Here is a 19,799-nt window from a genome sequence, read left to right as displayed (position 1 = left end):
ATTTACTACAGCACTCCTAGTAACTTACTTCTGACCCTGCTACCTGCAGATTGTGGCAACAGGCAAGAAGATATCCTCGAGTTCGTCATGAGCAATTCCTAAGATGAATATTTTACAGAGAAAAATATTGCTTTGAGAATTGTATTAACACTTCCAGTGAGTGCAGCGTCTGGGGAGAGACCTTTTCCAAAATTAAAAATGAGTTTAGATCAATTACGGCACAGTAGAACTTCTACTCACCTCAATTCAATTTGACATTCTTAAATAAATAGACATTAATTCTGTTATAAAATATTTTTCAGAAAAAAAGTCTTGCCATAAATTACCTTCGTGATTTTGAAATTGAATAACCTAGAGTTGCATTGTAATTTTGAATTGTCTATAGCAACTTCTTATTTACATGTTGCTTTACGCCACACCGACTCAGATAGGTCTTATGGCGAAGATGGGATAGGAAAGAGCTAGGAATGAGAAGGAAGCGGCCGTGGCCTTAATTAATATACAGACTGGTGAAAACATGAGAAGCTACGGAAAACCATCTCCAGACCTGCCGACAGTGGAGTTCGAACCAACTATCTCCCGAATGCAAGCTCACAACTTCGCGACTCTAACCGCACGGCCAACTCGCTCGGCTGTAATTTTTTTCAGATTACATGTTGTCGATGCCCACACATACATATAGTAATTTGTAGCTTTTTTACCGAATCCATTTTATTTATTTATTTATTTATTTATTTATTTATTTATTTATTTATTTATTTATTTATTTATTTATTTATTTATTTATTTATTTATTTATTCCATGCCTTTGTAAGAGGCACTACATAGTGACATAATGTGAAAGTTAATAAGACCTAAATTAATGCAATAAAATAGTATAATAACTGCCAATTTGTTAATAATTAATATCATCTATCTACTCGGTCTCATTCACTCTAACATTCGTACAAGCTGTTCATGTACCTAAGATGAAATCTCGACAAGACTGCTTAAATGAGGCCATTGAAATGCTATTACGTATACAGACAGGGAGAGTATTCCATAGCCTGGAAGGAGCTTGATATAAAAGCAAAGCAAAGCCAAGTCACCTCTGTACAGGCCATGCAGGCCCTTGGAGGAGTGGAAGGTAAAGGCTTCCACCATTGTTAACCTCGGCACGTGATGGGGTAGAGTGGTTAGCTCTACGCCCGGCCGCCTTTGCCCCCAGGAATTAACCTGGTACTAATTTTTGGTGTAGGCTGAGTGAACCTCAGGGCCATATGCACCTCCGGAAGTGGAAATCTCGTTTCTTAAATTTTACGACTTCCTGACGGGGATTCGAACCCACTTCCTTCCGGGCGAACCGAGCACGCCTTTACCGCCTCGGCTAGGCAGCCCCTGAGTTTGATGTAAGCCTTAATAATATTGAATCAATTAAAATCACGTAAAAAGAAACTAATAATTTAGCCTGTATTTCATATTACTGATCACACCAAGCCCTAAATAAGCCTACGATAAACTAACAAAAAAAAAAAAAAGATTCACGGTGTAATATTTTTGGGATTATGCCGTGTAATGAAGTAGGTATATAAACACATCGAACGCGCGTTTCGAAAGGTAGGCCTACCTTGCTTTTCTTCATCAGGAGAAAACAGAAAACGGAAACACAACGTATCAATGGTTGCTAAGAGAAAGCAACAAAGAACTTAAAAATGGTGCCCAAAGATGTAATAGGTCGTCATTTTAGCCCCATGCTAGGGACAATGAATGGTAATAATAATAATTTATTGGCTTTACGTCCCACTAACTACTCTTTTACGGTTTTTTGGAGACGCCGAGGTGCCGCAATTTTTCCCGCAGGACTTCTTTTACGTGCCAGTAAATCTACCGACACGAGGCTGACGTATTTGAGCACCTTCAAATACCACCGGACTGAGCCAGGATCGAACCTGCCAAGTTGGGATCAGAAGGCCAGGTCATAAATCTGGTTATACCGGGCGAGTTGGCTGTGCGCGTAGAGGCGCGCGGCTGTGAGCTTGCATCCGGGAGATAGTAGGTTCGAATCCCACTATCGGCAGCCCTGAAGATGGTTTTCCGTAGTTTCCCATTTTCACATCAGGCAGATGCTGGGGCTGTACCTTAATTAAGGCCACGGCCGCTTCCTTCCAACTCCTAGGCCTTTCCTATCCCATCGTCGCTATAAGACCTATCTGTGTCGGTGCGACGTAAAGCCCCTAGCAAAAAAAAAATATCTGGTTACTGTCGGGGGGTGGGGGGGTACAGCTTAAGGTCTGAGTCGCCGATACGACGAAACTGAGAGAACTATAGAAGTATATAATTTCGTGTGGCTATTTCTAGCCGAGTGCTTGTAAGGCAGACCCTCCGATGCGGGTGGGCGGCATCTGCCATTTGTAGGTAACTGCGTGTTATTGTGGTGGAGGATTGTGTTATGTGTGGTGTGTGAGTTGCAGGGATGTTGGGGACAGCACAAACACCCAGCCACCGGGCCACTGGAATTAACCAATGGAGGTTAAAATCCCCGACCGGGCCGGGAATCGAACCCGGGACCCTCTGAACCGAAGGCCAGTACGCTGAACATTCAGCCAACGAGTCGGACACTATAGAAGTAATAACGTGTGAAGTACACGGCGCTGTTGCACTCGAAGCCACGGGAGTTCCTTATAGTAAGGTGATATCTACAATCTCACAAAAATCAGTCTGCAGTGATAAGAATGGGGGACTATGAAAAGAAGCAGCAATCCTGAAAGAAGTGAAACAAGGCTGCAGTTTGTCTCCTCTCCTTTTCAATGTTTGTATAGAACAGGCGGTACAGAAAATCAATGAGGAATATGGATAGGGAATCCCAACGTATGAAGAGGAAATCAAAACTCTGAGATTTGCCGACGAATTTGTTATTTTATTTGAGTCTGCAGAAGTTCTGGAGAAGTTGCTGAATGGTATGGAGACAGTCTTGGAGAAGGAGTAAAAGATAAAAAGAAATAAATTAAAAACAAAAGTAATGAAGTGCAGTCGAACGAAGTCAGGTGATCCAGGACATACTAGATTAGGAAATGAAGTCTTAAAGGAAGTGGACGAAATTCTTTTTATTTAGGTAGTGGAATAACTACTGATGTCAGAAGTAGGGAGGCCATAAAATGCAGACTAGCACAAACAAGGAAGTCCTTTCTTTTAAGAAAAGAAATTTGCTCACTTCGAACAATGAAACAGGAATTAGAAGGTTGTGTTTGGAGACTTTCGTCTGGAAGGTGGCATTGTATGGAAGCGAAAAATAAACGATAAATAGTTCAGAAATTAAGCAAAGAGAAGCTTTTGAAATGTGGTGGTGGTGGTGGTGGTGGTGGTGGGGATCATTGCTATTAGAGGAAGTACAACCAGGCAACCATCCTCTATACAACACTAATCAGAGAGAAAAATGGAAGGGATTCGACACTTCGAAAAATTAAGGTATCGGTCAAAGGAAGGCAAGGGCCACGAAGGGCGTAAAGATGAAATACTCTCTAGTCCTCGCAAAGCTAATACCGTCGAGGTTGGAAAAGAACAAGAGTTGACCAAAGGAGGTCATATAGAATAGATGAAAGTGAGGAGCCTGGCACAATGGATGGATGGATAGATCGAAACACGAATGAAGAGGTAGTGAATCGAATTGGTGAGAGGAGATCGACTTGGCCAAATTTGATGAGAAAAAGAGAGAAAATGATAGAACACATCTTAAGACACCCAAGACTTGTTCAGTTGGTTTTTGAGAGAAATGTAGGCGGTAAGAACGGTAGAGGTAGACCAAGGTATGAATATGACAAACATTAGAGTAGATGTAGGTTGTAGTAGTTACGTAGAATTTAAAAGGCTAGCACAGGATAGGGTGGAATGGAGCGCTGCATCGAACCAGTTTATGGACTGACGACCCCAATAAACAACCTTGAAATATCACCGGTCTGAATGAGCTCGATAGTTGTAGTCGCTTAAGTGCGGCCAGTATCCAGTATTCGGCAGCCCTGAAGATGGTTTTAGGTGGTTTCCCATTTTCACACCAGGCAAATGCCGGCACTGTCCTTTAATAAAGGCCGCGGCCGCTTCCTTCCCACTCCTAACCCTTTCGTGTCTCATCGTCGCCATAAGATCGATCTGTGTCGGTGCGACGTAAAGCAAATCGTAAAAACAAAACAAAACAAAAATACCACCGGTCTAAACTTTGGCTCAGAAGACCAGCGCTACCATCTGAGCCACTCAGCGCTATTGAAGTACAAAACAGTTCTAGCTCTTACCTACGCCTATCTGAGGTAATACAATCTCATTCATGTTCAGTCAAGCGTTCATTATGCTATGCATTCACGCTTCTGGTGACATGTGAGAGTGATATAACAAGAAGACCAGAGGCAGAGTATTTCGATCGTACTGCTGACCTTCGTCTGCTGGGAATATTGACTGTGTCGAATACAGGAGTGTCAGTGAACCTTCCGCGGTAACTGACCTTCCGTGACACCGCCTCATGCGGGTATTACTCCACTACGCCTAGTTTACACCTCAGAAGTTACGAGAATTAAGAACGCGCAGACGTGATCGGATGCCCTTCCTGACGCAACCCTATCTATTGCGTATTTCTGACAAGGCTGGTAGTGCAGTGTTTTGTAACCTCTTAACTCTCATATTTCTTTTTTTTTTTTTTTTTTTCTTTTTAATAGATGGCTGGTCGCTACATTTGTGGACACTTGGTCCACAAATAAGGAGTGACTGTTCAAAGGACATTATTTCCACCCTAAGAAAGTTGTGGAAAAACGCAGGGAAACGTACAATAAAAGTATAGGTAGGTAAGGGTTATTCTGCCCGAAGGCAGGTCCGAACCTCCGCAGAGGTGTTCCTGAGGCGGAGTTTACGTGCGGTAGGGTGGCCAGTTCCTTTTCGCTCCTCCATTCCCTTAACCCCCACCAACAGCGCGTGGCAACCCATCCATCTCCTGACCACGCCCAATGTTACTTAACTTCAGAAATCTCACGGGATCCGGTGTTTCAACACGGCTACGGCCGTTGGTTAAAAGTATAGAAGTATAGAGATCGCCTTAGAGAAAATCAACCTTCTGAAAGAAATAGCAGGGAAAAGTTGGACTTCAGATATCTTTTAAGAAGACTCAATTCATGTCAATTATTAGGGATTCATCCACAGCGCTAAAATCAGAGCACGTAAAAATCAACAAGGTTAATAAATTTAAATCATCATCATCATCATCTGTTTACCCTCCAGGTTCGGTTTTTCCCTCGGACTTAGCGGCGGATCCCACCTCTACCGCCACAAGGGCAATGTCCTGGAGCGTCAGACATTTTGTCGTGGGATACAACTGAGGAAGAGGAGCAGTATCTCTCCCGGGTGGCTTCACTTGATATGCCGAACAGGGGCCTTATGGGTGGGGGTGGGAGGAGTCGGAAGGTTGTAAGGGACATGCGAGAAAGAGGGAATGAAGTGGCCATGGTCTTAAGTTAGGTATCATCCCGGCATTTTCCTGGAAGAGAACTGGGAAACCTCGGAAAACCACTTCGAGGATGGCTGAGGTGGGAGTCGAACCTACCTCTACTCAGTTGACCTCCCGAGGCTGAGTGGACCCCGTTCCAGCTCTCGTACCACTTTACAAATTTCATGCCAGAGCTGGGAATGAAATCCGGGCCTGCGGGGGTGGCAGCTAATCACACTAACCACTTCACCACACAGGCGGTAGTAAATTTACGTAGGAATATATTTTTCGCGCATTTTAAGCCAGTCACGGATTCACGGATTACAGTGTGTTCCGTAGAAAACAAAGAGTGAATCCACAGAAGCCTTTTCCTTATCATTCTTACTCCAGTACTAAATCTATCGATTCTTTACTTACTTCGTGTTGATCTAAAATACTGTCAGTAATATTGATACTGTAGGGTCAAATCTTCACAATACTGTCAGTATTATTGATTCACTATTATTGACAGCAATAGCGGAAGTGTAAGATCCGCTATGGAGTTCTATGTATCAGTGCGTGCGAGGAGTTCGTAATAAAAGTTTTCGAGGTTTTGTGGGGGAAGAAAAGTTTGTACGTTGGAAGTCAGGTCAGGCTTTAAACAAGTTACCATCAGAATATTTCAGTCGTTCTGGAAAAAGTGAATTAATTATTGATAAACTATCAGAATAGATGTTCTCGTAGGGAGCACTTAATGTCCTGTGGTGGTTAACACGGGTGTTGCTCGGATAAATATAGGTAGATTCTAGGAGGGAAGTTCTTACCTGTCGTAAGGACACTCAACTTGCCTGGGTTGGCAACCACGAGAACTCTACTTGAGACTGGCTTAGTTATGCCAGGCTCCTCACTTTAATTTCTCATATGCGACCTTCCGAATAGCACATCCATTACGGACCAATGTCATGTCTCTCACTCAGATACGCGATGCGTACTTCATAAAATGCTCTGTTTTTCCCGGTCAACTTTATTAGCCTCGGATGAGTCTCTTTCAAACCGGATGGTTGGATTAAGAAAAACAACTGTCCGAGTCTGCTAGTGGATGGCGACAATATCTGCTCTCCTGTTAGACGCCGTGGAAGAGATACAGTGCAGTTCTTCATAAATTCTCTAGTTTAAATCTTTTAGTGCAGATGCTATGATTGCTCTCACTCTGTGATGAGATGACGGATGTTCCTTAGCAATTCTCCTTTGCGGCAGTATCCTAACAGATGACCAAGAGCTGATCGAACCGCCGAGATGTTGCACGACATTTTGAGAGCATTTGTCCATTCAGAGTTCAGTCCTTCCCGTTAATTATGCAGAAGTTTGCTTTAGGGTGATCGGCATGAACTTCAACACCTTTCCCTAGACTGTTTTGAATTCTTTCTAACAAATAAAAGAAAAATATTTTCATTTATTTACTAGTTGCTTTGCGTCGTACCGACACGTATAGGTCTTATGGCGAAGACGGGATAGGAAATGGCTAGAATTGGGGAAAAAAGCGGCCGTGGCCTTAATTAAGACACATTCCCGACATTTTCCTGGTGTGATAACGGGAAACTACGGAAAATATTATTCAGGGCTGTCGACAGAGGGGTTCGAACCCACTGTCTCCCGAATACAAGCTGATAGCTCCGTGACCCAAATCGAGCGGCCACTTGCACGGTCCAATATTAGTGTCGAATCCATACTTTTCAAGGTTGGTAAGGATGAATACATGACTTACTATCTGCAGAAGAATACTGTGGAAACAAGACGCCCCTAGCACCCGTAAGCTTGGGAGATGGGAGTGAGTGACACGTAACAATAATCGAAAATGAATAATATTGGTGTCGAATCCATACTTTTGGGGGTCGCTGAGATGAATTGCGACACTCTGGATGCCTTTTAAGTCCGAGTTCAGCCTTCATCGGCACGGTGGGGGTGAAAAGTGGTTAAAAAATGTGCAAAATGATCCGGACTAGCGTCGAATCCACAGTTTTCGGTTTCGCCTAGGCTGATTGGCGACGGTCCCAATGACAGTTGGAATCAAGCCCGAAGTTAGTATCTTGGCGGATGCAAACTGTGTAGCAGTGCGGATAATGTTGCTGATAGTTTCTGAATAATTATATTTATTGATTTTCACTCCGGTACAAGCGAGTCTTTCATACATTTCATGCCGTTATTTCTGCTTGTGGTGAGGCGACCCTTGACATTGGCACGGGATAATGGTGATATATAAAGAGCCTTGAGTCCATAAAGCCGTAAATCTCACCTAAGCGTAACTGGCTCCCGCACGTAATTAGTGAAAAAAGAAGGAACAAAGTTTCCGAAAGAAAACCACTCAATATATCTGTACTTGTTGAAAGAGGAAACCCCTCATGAACGTGTCGCAGTTGAGGGCTGTTTCCAGATATCAGGCCTATTGTATTATGTTATCTATCCATTACAATACCTTGGTGGTTTATTTATTTATTTATTTAGGGTATGGCTAGAGATACAGCGTCTATTGTTGTAAGATCTACACTATATACGTATGCCCAAATTGTTTATATAGTCTATATCCTCTGGGAGTCGCAAAAGCAAAGTCACTAGCACTGACATTGTATTTTCTAGTCCTGCATTTTGCGATGATGTGCTTCACTGTCTGTTCTGTAGCGCCACAGTCACACTCAGGCGTTGGGATTCTGTTCCACTTGACTGCACAGTTCCCGTCCGTGGTTTGTTCGGATCCTGTTCAGTGCGGACCATAGTCTACGAGGGAGGTTGAAACCAGGTGGCGGCGTCTCCTTCACAGAAGGCATTGTCGGGCAGTATTTGTCGTACCTTGGGTGTAATATGGTCGGATAGTTGGAATATCCGCGGATAACCATTCGCCGATATGGATGTGGGCTGTGCTGGATTAAGGTGTTTGGGGGCCCTGGGCTATTTAAAAATGTGGGGCCCCTTCTTCGTAACATCACATAAGACCAGCATACTGAAGTCGTTATAGAACTACTTCCACTGAAATTGATGAATAGGGAAATGTTGAAATAGACTACAATTTTTCTCTATTTTTCATATTAATATTTCATAATGCCAAAACATATTTTACATTTGTCTCATCATCACTATCAAATCGACATACAAAACAGAACACGTTTTCTGGCACCACTAGGATATTTTCTATCCATTTTACAAGAACATTACAGTTGTAACTCACGAATGTTTCAACAATCAGAGGTGAACCGGAAGTTCTCTTCCTGATGCAAAGATATAGCATAACATGTGCATTCCACCGTGCTTCCCCTGTCCCCTCCCGCTCACTTTCTAGACCTCTTCCCCTTCCCCCTCTGCCCGTACTCACAAGCAGCCAGATTTAAATTTTTGTCAACAATAAACTTTACAATAATTACAGTGCGTAAATAGCGAGGATTCGTGTCTCCGGACGGTAATTGATTCTAGCAGTGGTGAAATACTAACGCGGACAGCTGATAAGAAGGAAGGAAGAGTGCGCGTTCGATATTTTGCGAGCGTAAATATTCATATACATGCACGGAGGTGGAGCAGCAGACCTTTTTATACAATTTTACGTTCGTCCAAGGGCCTTGGCACGCGGGGCCCGGGACTGCAGCCCCTTTAGCCCCCCTCCCCCTTAATCCGGCCCTGGATGTGGGTGCGGATGCGGATAATATTATGTATATCCGCGTAGAGCTCTAACTATAGCGCAACACGTAAATATATACAGTTAGCCCATAGTTGTATTATTTATTTGAAGGGATCAACTGCTTCCCAAACAATATGGACTACAACAAGGACGAAGCTCCACCCGAAACAATATAATGCCACACTATAACTTTTTTTTACAATTTGCTTTACGTCGCTCGACACAGATAGGTAGTATGGTGACGATGGGACAGGAAAGGGCTAGGAGAGGGAAGAAAGCGGCCGTAGCATTAACTAATGTTCAGCCCCAACATTTGCCTGGTGTGAAAGTGGGAAACCACGGAAAACCATCTTCAGGGTCTGCCGACAGTTGGGTTCGAACTTACTATGTCCCGAATACTGGATACTGGCCGCATTTAAGCGACTGCAGTTATCGAGCTCGGTACTATAACTTTTAATTAAATACACAATAACTCTATAACAACAAAACAGTTTAAAATATCAGTCAACGTCATGATAAAGAAATGTACAAAAAAAATCGCTTGACACATGAGATAATCCAAATCCTAAAGAGGAGGACCTAAGGAGAACGACCAGACATTCAAAAATTAGGCCTACCCTGGCAGAGCATGGAGCGATTTCATATCAAGATAAATTATCTGACCTATTATAACGAATTTTGCCTGCTGCCATTTCTTGATGGATACAGTACTTTTGTATCCATCTCTTGGCACAGGCCAGAATAAAGTGTAGCTTTCACCAAAGTCCCAGTCTCATCCATGGCTGTGACAACATGGAAGCTGCTGGGGTATGGGTGGTGCTAAGTAATGACATTCAGAGCACGGCTAGTGCATCTGAGTGTTATGAAAGGTGTTGCTCATAGGGTCAGTCGTGCTGCAATAGCACTTTCTGACCCAGTGAGTAAAGCAATGGCAAACTACCTCACTCCTCGTCTTGCCTAGTACGCCTCATTTTGGTGCTGCCATTGGTTTTTGCGGTTTCCTTATAACCGCATAACCTTTGGTGGTGCTATTTGAGGATCCAACCAGCCTCTGGGCTGTTGACCTAACAGACAGATATAACGAATTCTGCGGAGCACCACGGGTCCTCTATTATTATTATTATTATTATTATTATTATTATTATTATTATTATTATTTTGTTAGGAGTGGGAGCTGTTCAGTCTAAATAGAAGGTATAATGTCATAACTTTTTCATTTGATTCAAAATCCTTATTTTCATAGGGTTTGTGTTGTTCATTTCGTCTTTCGTGATTCTTTTATAGTGAGGAGTATATACACGGTGATTTAGGAACTAATCGGTTTATTATTTTAGTTTTAATGTTTGCCTTTGTTATTATTATTAGCAAAAGAATTGCTAGGAGGTCTCGGATTCCATCCACTCTCTTTAATTGCGTTCATAAAATGCTGTGTTTACACTCTGAGATAATTTCGGCTGTTCATAAAAACTGGTAGCTTTGCGTGACATGACCATAGCCATGAGATCTCCAGTTTTATTTGCGACACGACAAACAAGAACGCAACTTTCCATTTCATAAATCCCATATGCGTTTACCGGAGTCATGAAAAATAAATTACGTCGAGCAAATTAACTCCCTCTAATGACCATGGATTATTGAAGTCGACTTGGTCTGAGGTCAAACCTAGAGTGAACTCGCTTTCCTCCGTATTGAGAGATGGGCACTTTTTACTCGCTCGCAAAATGAGCACCTGATATACATTATCACTTTTCAAGTAGCGCGCCGGCCTATTATCGCTGAGTTCCGTGGTTCAAATCCTAGTCACTCCGTGTGGGATTTATGCTGGACAAAGCAGAGGCGAGATAGGTTTTTCCGGGTACTCTGGTTTTCCCTATCATCTTTCATTCCAACAACACTTTCCAATATCATTTCATTTCATCTGTCAGTCATTGATTATTGCCCCAGAGGAGTGCGACAGGCTTCGGCAGCCGGCACAATTGCTATCCTCGCCGCTATATGGGAGTTTCATTCATTCCATTCCTGACCCAGTCGAATGGCTGGAAGCAGGCTGTGAATTTTCATTTTTAGTAAACTAATTGGCAAACTTCATCTGACTTCCTAAGATGTTAACGGTACTTCTTAGCCTACAAGAGAATTTTTATCGGATAAGCGTCAAAACATCACGATAGAAAACATCGAGAAGTACTTGGTCACACACTGCGTATCACGATAAAAGAAAATTACGGTACTATTTGTGTTACTTAATAGGGGTTTAAAGACAGACTCTATATTAACTTATTTAGTAACACGTATTTGTTTCATTTTCGGAGCATGAGGGCAACAGGAACTTAGCTACAATAATACGTTGTGTAATATACAGTACATAACATTATTTTTTTAAATTTTGGAGTATGTTTATTATGCTCCTAATTCGATTGTTTAATAATGCCAAAATTAGAAAACGATAGAGTATATAAATGTTATCTAAAGCAACAATGATGACTTGGTCATAAAATATGGAGGTATTTAAAATAATGTTAGTGGCTCATGTCTTAAACATAAGCCATGTCCGACTCGTTGGCTGAACGGTCAGCGTACTGGCCTTCGGTTCAGAGGGTCCCGGGTTCGATTCCCGGCCGGGTCGGGGATTTTAACCTTAATTGGTTAATTCCAATAGCACGGGGCTGGGTGTATGTGTTGTTTTCATCACCATTTCATCCTCAACACGACACGCAGGTCGCCTACGGGTGTCAAATAGAAAGACCTGCACCTGGCGAGCCGAACCCGTCCTGGAATATCCCGGCACTAAAAGCCATACGACATTTCATTTTTACCATAAGCCATAACAAAAGGAATATACGAGCATTTTTGTAAATTTAGTGCATTAATACTACTGCATATGTTATGAATATTACATGCAGAGTATCTCATATAAGCTAAGACCGAACGAACAGTGTTTGTATTCTGCGTTACGGCAGCTGCCTCAGCCGAACTTAGGTCGCGCGCGGCCGCCCTGCTTTAAGCGTGTATACAATCTTATATGATATCTTACCTTGGAAGACAGCCGTGAAGATAACATCTAGCGAATTCAACCCCACCTCTAAATGGTTAACAGAGTGGTCTTTATCCCCACTTCGGGCAATAGTGGATATTAATAACCCATCCACAAAGCTGACAGACTTTGATCTGCCACGTTGCACCTGGAGTAGACTAAACCGCAAGAGATGTGGAGTAGGTAGAAGAGCATCTACTTTACACATCTGGGGCTGGTCAGTTTCTCCATACTGTGATTGTGGGGAGGTTCGACACACAATGAAACATGTAGTGCAGGAATGTCCACTCCGTGCTTTCACTGGCACCATGGAAGACCTCAACTCAGCAACACCCGAAGCAGTGAAGTGGGTGGCAGGTTTGGACATTCACATTTAGTGACATGTACATCACTCGCACTCAGTGTGTATATTATGAACTGTCAGAGTTGATAGGTGGATAGCGATGTAAATATATTGTGTTTTCTTCTTGTACTTTTAAACTTTGTAAATTGCTTTCTTTGACTGTATAGATATGATAATTTGTATTTACTTTGTACTCATCTTTCACTGGTTGTGTAAATAGTTTATAGGTTGTCATTATTCATCATACGCCAAATAAAATAAATAAATAACCTTATAAAAGATGCTGAAGTGTCGTTCTTTCTGGGTTATACAGGCATTGTACTCGTATCTGGTAACCACATTCTGGCTGACACGAGTGAGTTCTACCACTGTAATGTTTCTGATTTCGTTCGTAATGTTTTATTTTAGTTCCTCCAATGTGTGAGGATTTGTTCAATATTTTTTTTACTTTTTAGTTAGATCTGGAGAACGAGAGGGAAACAGACCAGCACTGATCACTCTGTCTACAAACACTTCCGAGATTGTAAGAAAGGGAATCCTCTGCTGTATGAGCAGAGTCTGAATCTTGTTGAAACCATCCACGCGATTTTTCTTCTTCAGTTAACTGATTGAAGAACGGCGTCAAAACGTCATCTGGGTACCTCTCTGCATTTACTGTCGCCTCGAAAAAATAGGCCAAATTATTCATCTTGCACTAACAGTGCACCAAACACCAATCTTCCTATCATAATGAGGGACTTCATAAACACCATTAGGATATTCTGCACCCCAATAGCGAGAGTTATGACTGCTTACACGACCATTGAGATGAAACCAGAACTTTAACATACGGAAATACGGTGTTGCAATGATAACCATGTTAACAGCTGAGATTCAGACTGGCGGCTGATGCTTGCCAGGTCGAACACCTGCAGTCTGCTTGCAAGGGCTCCCTAACTGCAGCTTACGTATCGGAGAGTAAAACCGCCGCTTCGACGGTCTTTTTTTTTTTCTATGAGAGACCCTGTATTTCACTGATAATACTATATTTTATGTTTTGCATAAAAATCCGGGCCCTAAAATCTGCCGCAGTTAGTTACTCCCCTCCTCAGCCTTCTCCTCACCTGCTCACTTGCTTGCTCTGTTTTGCTGCTCTCGAACCGTAAAGGTGCTCTGACGTCACAAATTGTTTGAGTCTGCTTTAGAAGGTTGTCGTTTGTCTTTCAGCGGCGCTGCGGCCCGACTCGAGCGGGCTGTTCACGCCCCCGGCCGAGCCGTTCCTGCCCCCGGTGGACACCGCCGCCCCCACCCCAGTGCCACCACCCGCTAACCAGCCGCTCTCCCTCGCTATGCTGACAGAGAGACTGGAGTTCAGAAGTATGGACGAACCGGATGAAGCGTCACCTGAGCGAAATAGACCTCTGTTACAGTCTCATGTAAGTACTTCAATCCCTTCACCAACCAGTTCCTTTATCCTTGATCTCCGATGGAACATTATTTGAAATTATCACGTGTCTGCTCTGTTAAGAGAGCCAAAGAAGTTGCTCTTGTCCGCCCCCCTTGCCAGAACAACCTCATTTTAAAATGGATTTTACGCACGGTCTGCTCATCTATGGAACCTTCTACGATCCGAAGTAAAATTGCTTCCTCTTCCTTACTTCCTTAACGCAGTAAAGAAAATGTATATATAAATACAAATCCATCAGAGAGGCAAACTTTGTACCTTTGTTTGTTAACACAGTGTATATTGTCATTCAAAGTGTTTGGGACACCCTCTGCAATATATTACTTATGTTGTTATTATTATATTATTATTATTATTTCATGTGGATATTGCTAGCCTGGTGCAGTCCTTGTAAGGCAGACACTCCGACGAGGGTGGGTGGCATCTGCCATCTATGGGAAACAGTGTGTTACTGTAGTGGAGGATAGTGTTAAGTGTGATTTGCCGGAATATTGGGGACATTAAAAACATCCCGTCCCCGAGCCAGGGGAATTGGCCGTTTGAGGTTAAAATCTCTGACCCAGTCTGGAATCGAACCCGAGGCCCTTTGAACTGAAGATGACGACGCTGATTATTCAGCCAAGGAGGAGGACGTTTTTTGGAATGACAATACCACATATCAAACATCTCTACCTTTCGCCCATTTGTTGAGAGAGATATATTCCTCCCGATCTGTCACTGCAGCTAAACTTTTTGGGCATATCATTTCGTACCTATGGGCTGTGTCCTCATCTACACTGCAAGTTCAAAGGAACTTGAATCCATCATTTCAACCTGCGCAGCGCCCAGTTGCGGCTAAATGCCTTCTGCCCTGCTTCCGCGCCGTAAACAAACCCTAATGCCCTCAGTGGGCACGGCTGTGAGTGCAGTAGCGGGAATGCAGAAGTTACATCACTGCACGATGTCAAGAACGCCTCTGTACCTTGTGCTATTCCTTGTTCCAGATGCTGAGCAAGTCTCTCCCAACCCGAGCGCTCGCCTCTCTGGAAGCCGAAGAAAAGGAACGAGCCCAGAAGTTTCGACAGCTCAAGGTATCGACCTCAATTTCTTTACCACTCTTGAAGAGTTTAAATACGAAATTGAAGTGAAGAAGGAGAGCTCTTGTCTTTCTCCTGGCCAGAGAGAGGGCGTTACCCTCTAGGTGGCCCGCCCCTTCCCTTCAGGGAGGGGAATGAATAAAAAGATTTAGATAGATCTTGTCTTTCTTCACGTTATATTTTAATGAAAGTTGTCCTCCTTTTATTAGTCCTAATGTGCAGGCCTTCTGTTAGTCTGGTTACCTTGTTCCGTGAAAATATGGCAATGCACTTCGTACGTAGTGGCATTCAGTTAGCCATCTAGAGAAGATAGAGGGTACCATTGCTAAAATTTAATTCAGACCTTTTGGCGTTAATGGTACTATGATGCTTGACTTCTGAGGACTAAGCTGAGTGGCCACGCTACGGCTATGGAGCCAACCTTTGCAATTCGGGAAACGAGTGAGTGCGAACTCCACTGTCGGCCATCCTGAGAATGGTTTTCTGTGATTTCCTATTTCCACTTCCAGGCAAATGTTGGGACAGTTCCTATTCACAGGCCGCGGCCGATTCATTCCACCTCCTTAACCTTATTTCATCCGCCATAATTAATTCCATCTGCATTACCTCCTCAACTGCTGTTGGTGTCTGGAAGGGCATCCGACCATAAAAGCATGTCATATAAATTCAACTCACCTCATCCCCGATCCAGTATCAAGAAACAGGACTAACGATAGGCATACAAAGATAATTCAGTGTATAATGCAACACATTTTTTTCTAAAAGCAGCTTGGTTTTATTGAGGATTCAAATGCATCACGTTATTCCCCAGTCATTTTGCTACAAACCCCTATTTTTCAACATAATCTCCGTTCAATGCTACGGCCTTGCGCCACCGTAATGTGAAGGCCTGTATGCCTGCATGGTGCCATTCGACTGGTCGATGTCGGAACCAACCTCGTGCTGCATCGGTAACTTCCCCATCATCCACGTAGTGCTTCCCGCGGAGTTTATCCTTCCTTGGGCCAAACAGATGGAAGTCCGAAGGCGCGAGATCCGGGCTGTACGATGGATGAGGAAGAACAGTCCACTGAAGTTTTGTGAGTTCCTGTCGGGTGCGCGGAATTGTGTGAGGTCTTGCGTTGTCTTCGAGAAGGCTCACCGTACTTTTGTCCACTGCCAGATCATCGTAGACATTCTGCAAGTGCCTATGAATATCTGTGATGCCCTGATTGTCCGCCAAAGAAACTCTGTTTGGTACGCACCTCCATTACAGACGCCATTTTGAAGGCGAGTTATAGCGCTGCCACCTATCGGAAATTAAAGAAACTTTACGAGACGAAGCGGGAATATTCAAAGATATCCCTAACAAAATTCCATTTTTAAACCGAAATTGGCCGAGAAATAAAATGTGTTGTATTATATATTGAACGCCCCTCGTACATACAGCTCGCATTCAATCATTCATTCATTCATTCATTCATCGATACGGCCTTCCCAGAGCCACGTTTACACAGTCTACGTGCCCTTCTGTGACGCAGACTAATGTTCTTCTCTTTGCACTCGCGCAAAATATTCTTCTAGAGTCTTTGGCTTCTCCCTTCTCGCTTTTCCGCAGAGATGATCGTAGCTTGGCCAGTGGCTTTTCGGGTGCATCCTTCACTCCCACAACCTTTTTCCTAAATATTGTTCTGTACTGTATCTCTTCCTGGTTCACACCCACTTCCGCTAGGTCCTTCCGCTCCTGTCCAAGCCACCCAGGCTGTTTTTTCTACTTTTCTTGCACAAGGAGTATTCTGTTCGTCGATCTCTCTTCATTCATCCTTTTAATGTGTCCATGAAAGGTCAGCCTCCTTTTCATCATCATCGTCGTCCTAATTCTTTCGATGGTTTTATACAGTTCCTGGTTCGTTGTTAACAGGAAGGTCTGTTGGTCCTTTCTTTCTTTCTTTCTTTCTTTCTTTCTTTCTTTCTTTCTTTCTTTCTTTCTTTTTTTTCCTTAATCGGTTTACCCTCCAAGGTTGGTTTTCCCTCGGACTCAGCGAGGAGTGCCACCTATACCAACTCAAGGGCACTATCCTGAAGCGGGAGACTTTGGATCAGGGGATAAAACTGGGGAGAAGGACCAGTGCCAGTTGGTAAATAGGCCAGTTCCAGCTTATTAACTCGCGCGGAGACGGATGCTTTCTCTGACAAGTTGGGTTCAATCCAATCGCTGAGCTACTTATACATTTCCAGTATTCCCCCAATTATCCATTACTGAACTTGTGATTTTTCTGTGAATTCTTCTCTTTCTGACTTCCAGTTTTTCAATCAAATGTTTTCTATTTAGTGACAGACACTCCAGGCCATATAAGGCCTTTGGCGGATGGCTATTGTGCAGTGTTTCAGCATCAGATTTCGAGACAGGCGTCGCTTGTTGTAGCTGTTTTGAGTTAGTAGATAGGCCAGTTCCAGCTTATTAATTCGCGCGGAGAGGGCTGCTTTCTCTGACAAGTTGGGTTCAGTCCAATCGCTAAGGTACTAAAACATCTGTGGTATACACCTTCTTCCATTTCAGAGCCTGGGATTTTTCTGAGATATCTTCTCTTTTTGACTTCCAGTTTCTCAACTAAACCTTTTCTATTTAGTGACAGACACTCCAGCGCAAACAGGGTCTCCGGGCGGATGGCTGTTGTGCATTGTTTCAGCATCACATTTTGAGACAGGCGTCGCTTTTTGTTAGTGTTTTGGATTTGTCGATGGCTGTTTCTCGAAGTTAAGTTTCTTCACCCCCTTGATTTTACTCCCTTCTAGTGACATCTCTCTGTTATTAGCCTGTATACTACCGTAATGTCTTTGTGTGGTCAGCAGGCTATGGAGTACGAGAATATGCCCACCCCCAGCCAGGCGCCGCTAATGAAATCGAGCAGCAACATCGAGCTGCAAGAGCCGGACATACCAGTCCCCAAGACGGAAAGCGCGTCAACCACGTCGGCGCCTGCCGCCCTGGAACACATCCCATCGCAACTAGATTATGACCTTCCGGTGGAACCGCATTGTGTGGAGTCAGAAGAGCTGCCGCCTCTGATCCAGGAAAATACACCGCCCCGAATCGTCCCCGTGCCGCAACTCATAGAGCTCACTCTGGACAATGACCCTCCGCCACTTGTCTCGTCTACAAGTATAGCGACCGGGATCCAATCCAAACCCAGCTTCAGCTTTCTGCAGAAGAGACAACAGAGAGCCACGGCGAGGAACACTCAGCCTTCTAGCACCAAACAGACCACCTCGAGACCTTCAAGAGCAAAGTGAGTACAACAGTCATAGAACGTAGTCTAGTGCTATAATAATAATAAATAGTAATAAATAATAGTTGTTCCTGGGATTTCGTGGCACGCAGATGTGTAAGACGGTGCTGGGGTGAATGGGTGGACAGTGAAACGATCAGAGCATAAGTTAAAACACAAAATTGAGAATTTTTTTTGTTTTCATTTTCAAATTTGGTAGTTAGAAAATCTGGATGAACAGCAATAATTGAGCTCGTCAGGTCCCACAATAACAATGATTTAAAGTCAAAAACCAGGTACAATAGTGAAGATTATCGACACAATAGTTTACAAGGAATAAGCATTGTAGCTCGAAAGGTACACAATTTTACAAGAGCGTAATTGCTCCACTCACTTACATTCTAGGAAATTGGGCTCCAAAATTTTAGCAAAGTCCAGCCTCTCGTAGGCACACGCTTCTTGCCAAATTTACACTAGAAGACTTCAAAAACAGTGTTTACTGTAATTTCTGCTCGACAGTCTGTTACACACTCGTCTATGAATAATGACAATTTAAACAGGGGCAATGAGTGCCCATTCTAAATGGCCTTAATGTACAAAATCAGTTTTAAGTCGATCGGCCACGAACAAAATGCTAGGAGGCGAAACACTTGCACTCTTTTTGAAACACACTTAAAATCCTAAATGGGCTTATGGCCCGAAGTTGGAGAGGCTAAGCCTATACTACAGAGGGGTGACTAGATGCGAAATATTAAGTACCAAAACACTGTGAAGAATGGTTTAGAAAATCTTAGTCACCCCCAAACCAAGTTGAATGGAAATTCAAAGAGGGTGAACACTTTTTATTCCCTAAATTTACATATATCCCAGCAGCGATTTAAACCGAGTCCTGAGACCTGCCGAATATTTACATTTAAACAGACACTTTAGAAATTTACATTAAGAAAGAAGTTTGAAACCTTCCCCTCAAGTTATCTGCCTAGAGCTATCACATATTAAGAGCTACCTGCCATTACCTTAAGTTGTTGGGCCTTCCGACGACGGCAAGGCTGCCCCTGCCTCCTATTACGCCGTACATACACACTAGACTGGAGCGATGAAGATGACAATACGGCCCTAAAGCGACCAGCTTTTATAGCAACTCAGAGGGGAAATTTCCAGAACTCTCTTGAGATACGCAGAATGCCTGTACAAGCCCCCAATTTTAATTGGCTAGAAATATATACACAAAAATTGCTGATTGGTTAATAACTTAAGGAAGAAGGAAGCCGTAGAATTGCAGGTAAACTTAGCACATTAAAAAAAAATCTACAAACGCTTGAGGTTTACAAACATTGAAAATGGAACGTTCCCTTAAAAATTAAAGTCAAACCAGCCTTCGGGCTGAATAACCAACATACAATAGTTATCTCAGTTTAATTTGACCAAAACGTGGAATATTTTCCTCTTAAATCTCATCCATTCTAAACCGTCAGCAAGTACCAAGGTGTCGTCTGCATACCGAATTATGTTTGTTCGTTTTTAATTCATTTCGATTCCTTCATCAAATTCTTCAAAAGCAATTAGAAAACATG

At 43.1% G+C, this 19,799-nt stretch overlaps 1 protein-coding gene across 1 annotated transcript in view; it reads left to right on the top strand.

Annotated features, from left to right (window-relative positions):
* LOC136880850 (TOG array regulator of axonemal microtubules protein 1) overlaps positions 1-19,799 on the top strand; it is a 437,167-nt gene that overhangs the window by 376,239 nt on the left and 41,129 nt on the right. The window contains exons 19-21 of the mRNA XM_068229140.1: positions 13,664-13,872; positions 14,885-14,971; positions 17,807-18,246. Coding sequence (XP_068085241.1) covers positions 13,664-13,872; positions 14,885-14,971; positions 17,807-18,246 — 736 coding nt within the window. The remainder of the gene's footprint in view (positions 1-13,663; positions 13,873-14,884; positions 14,972-17,806; positions 18,247-19,799) is intronic.

Source organism: Anabrus simplex, chromosome 9 (assembly GCF_040414725.1).
Source record: "Anabrus simplex isolate iqAnaSimp1 chromosome 9, ASM4041472v1, whole genome shotgun sequence".
NCBI classification, from domain to species: Eukaryota; Metazoa; Arthropoda; class Insecta; order Orthoptera; family Tettigoniidae; genus Anabrus; species Anabrus simplex.
The sequence above is the reverse complement of the archived record's forward strand: the minus strand, read 5'-3'. Positions and strand labels throughout refer to the sequence as shown.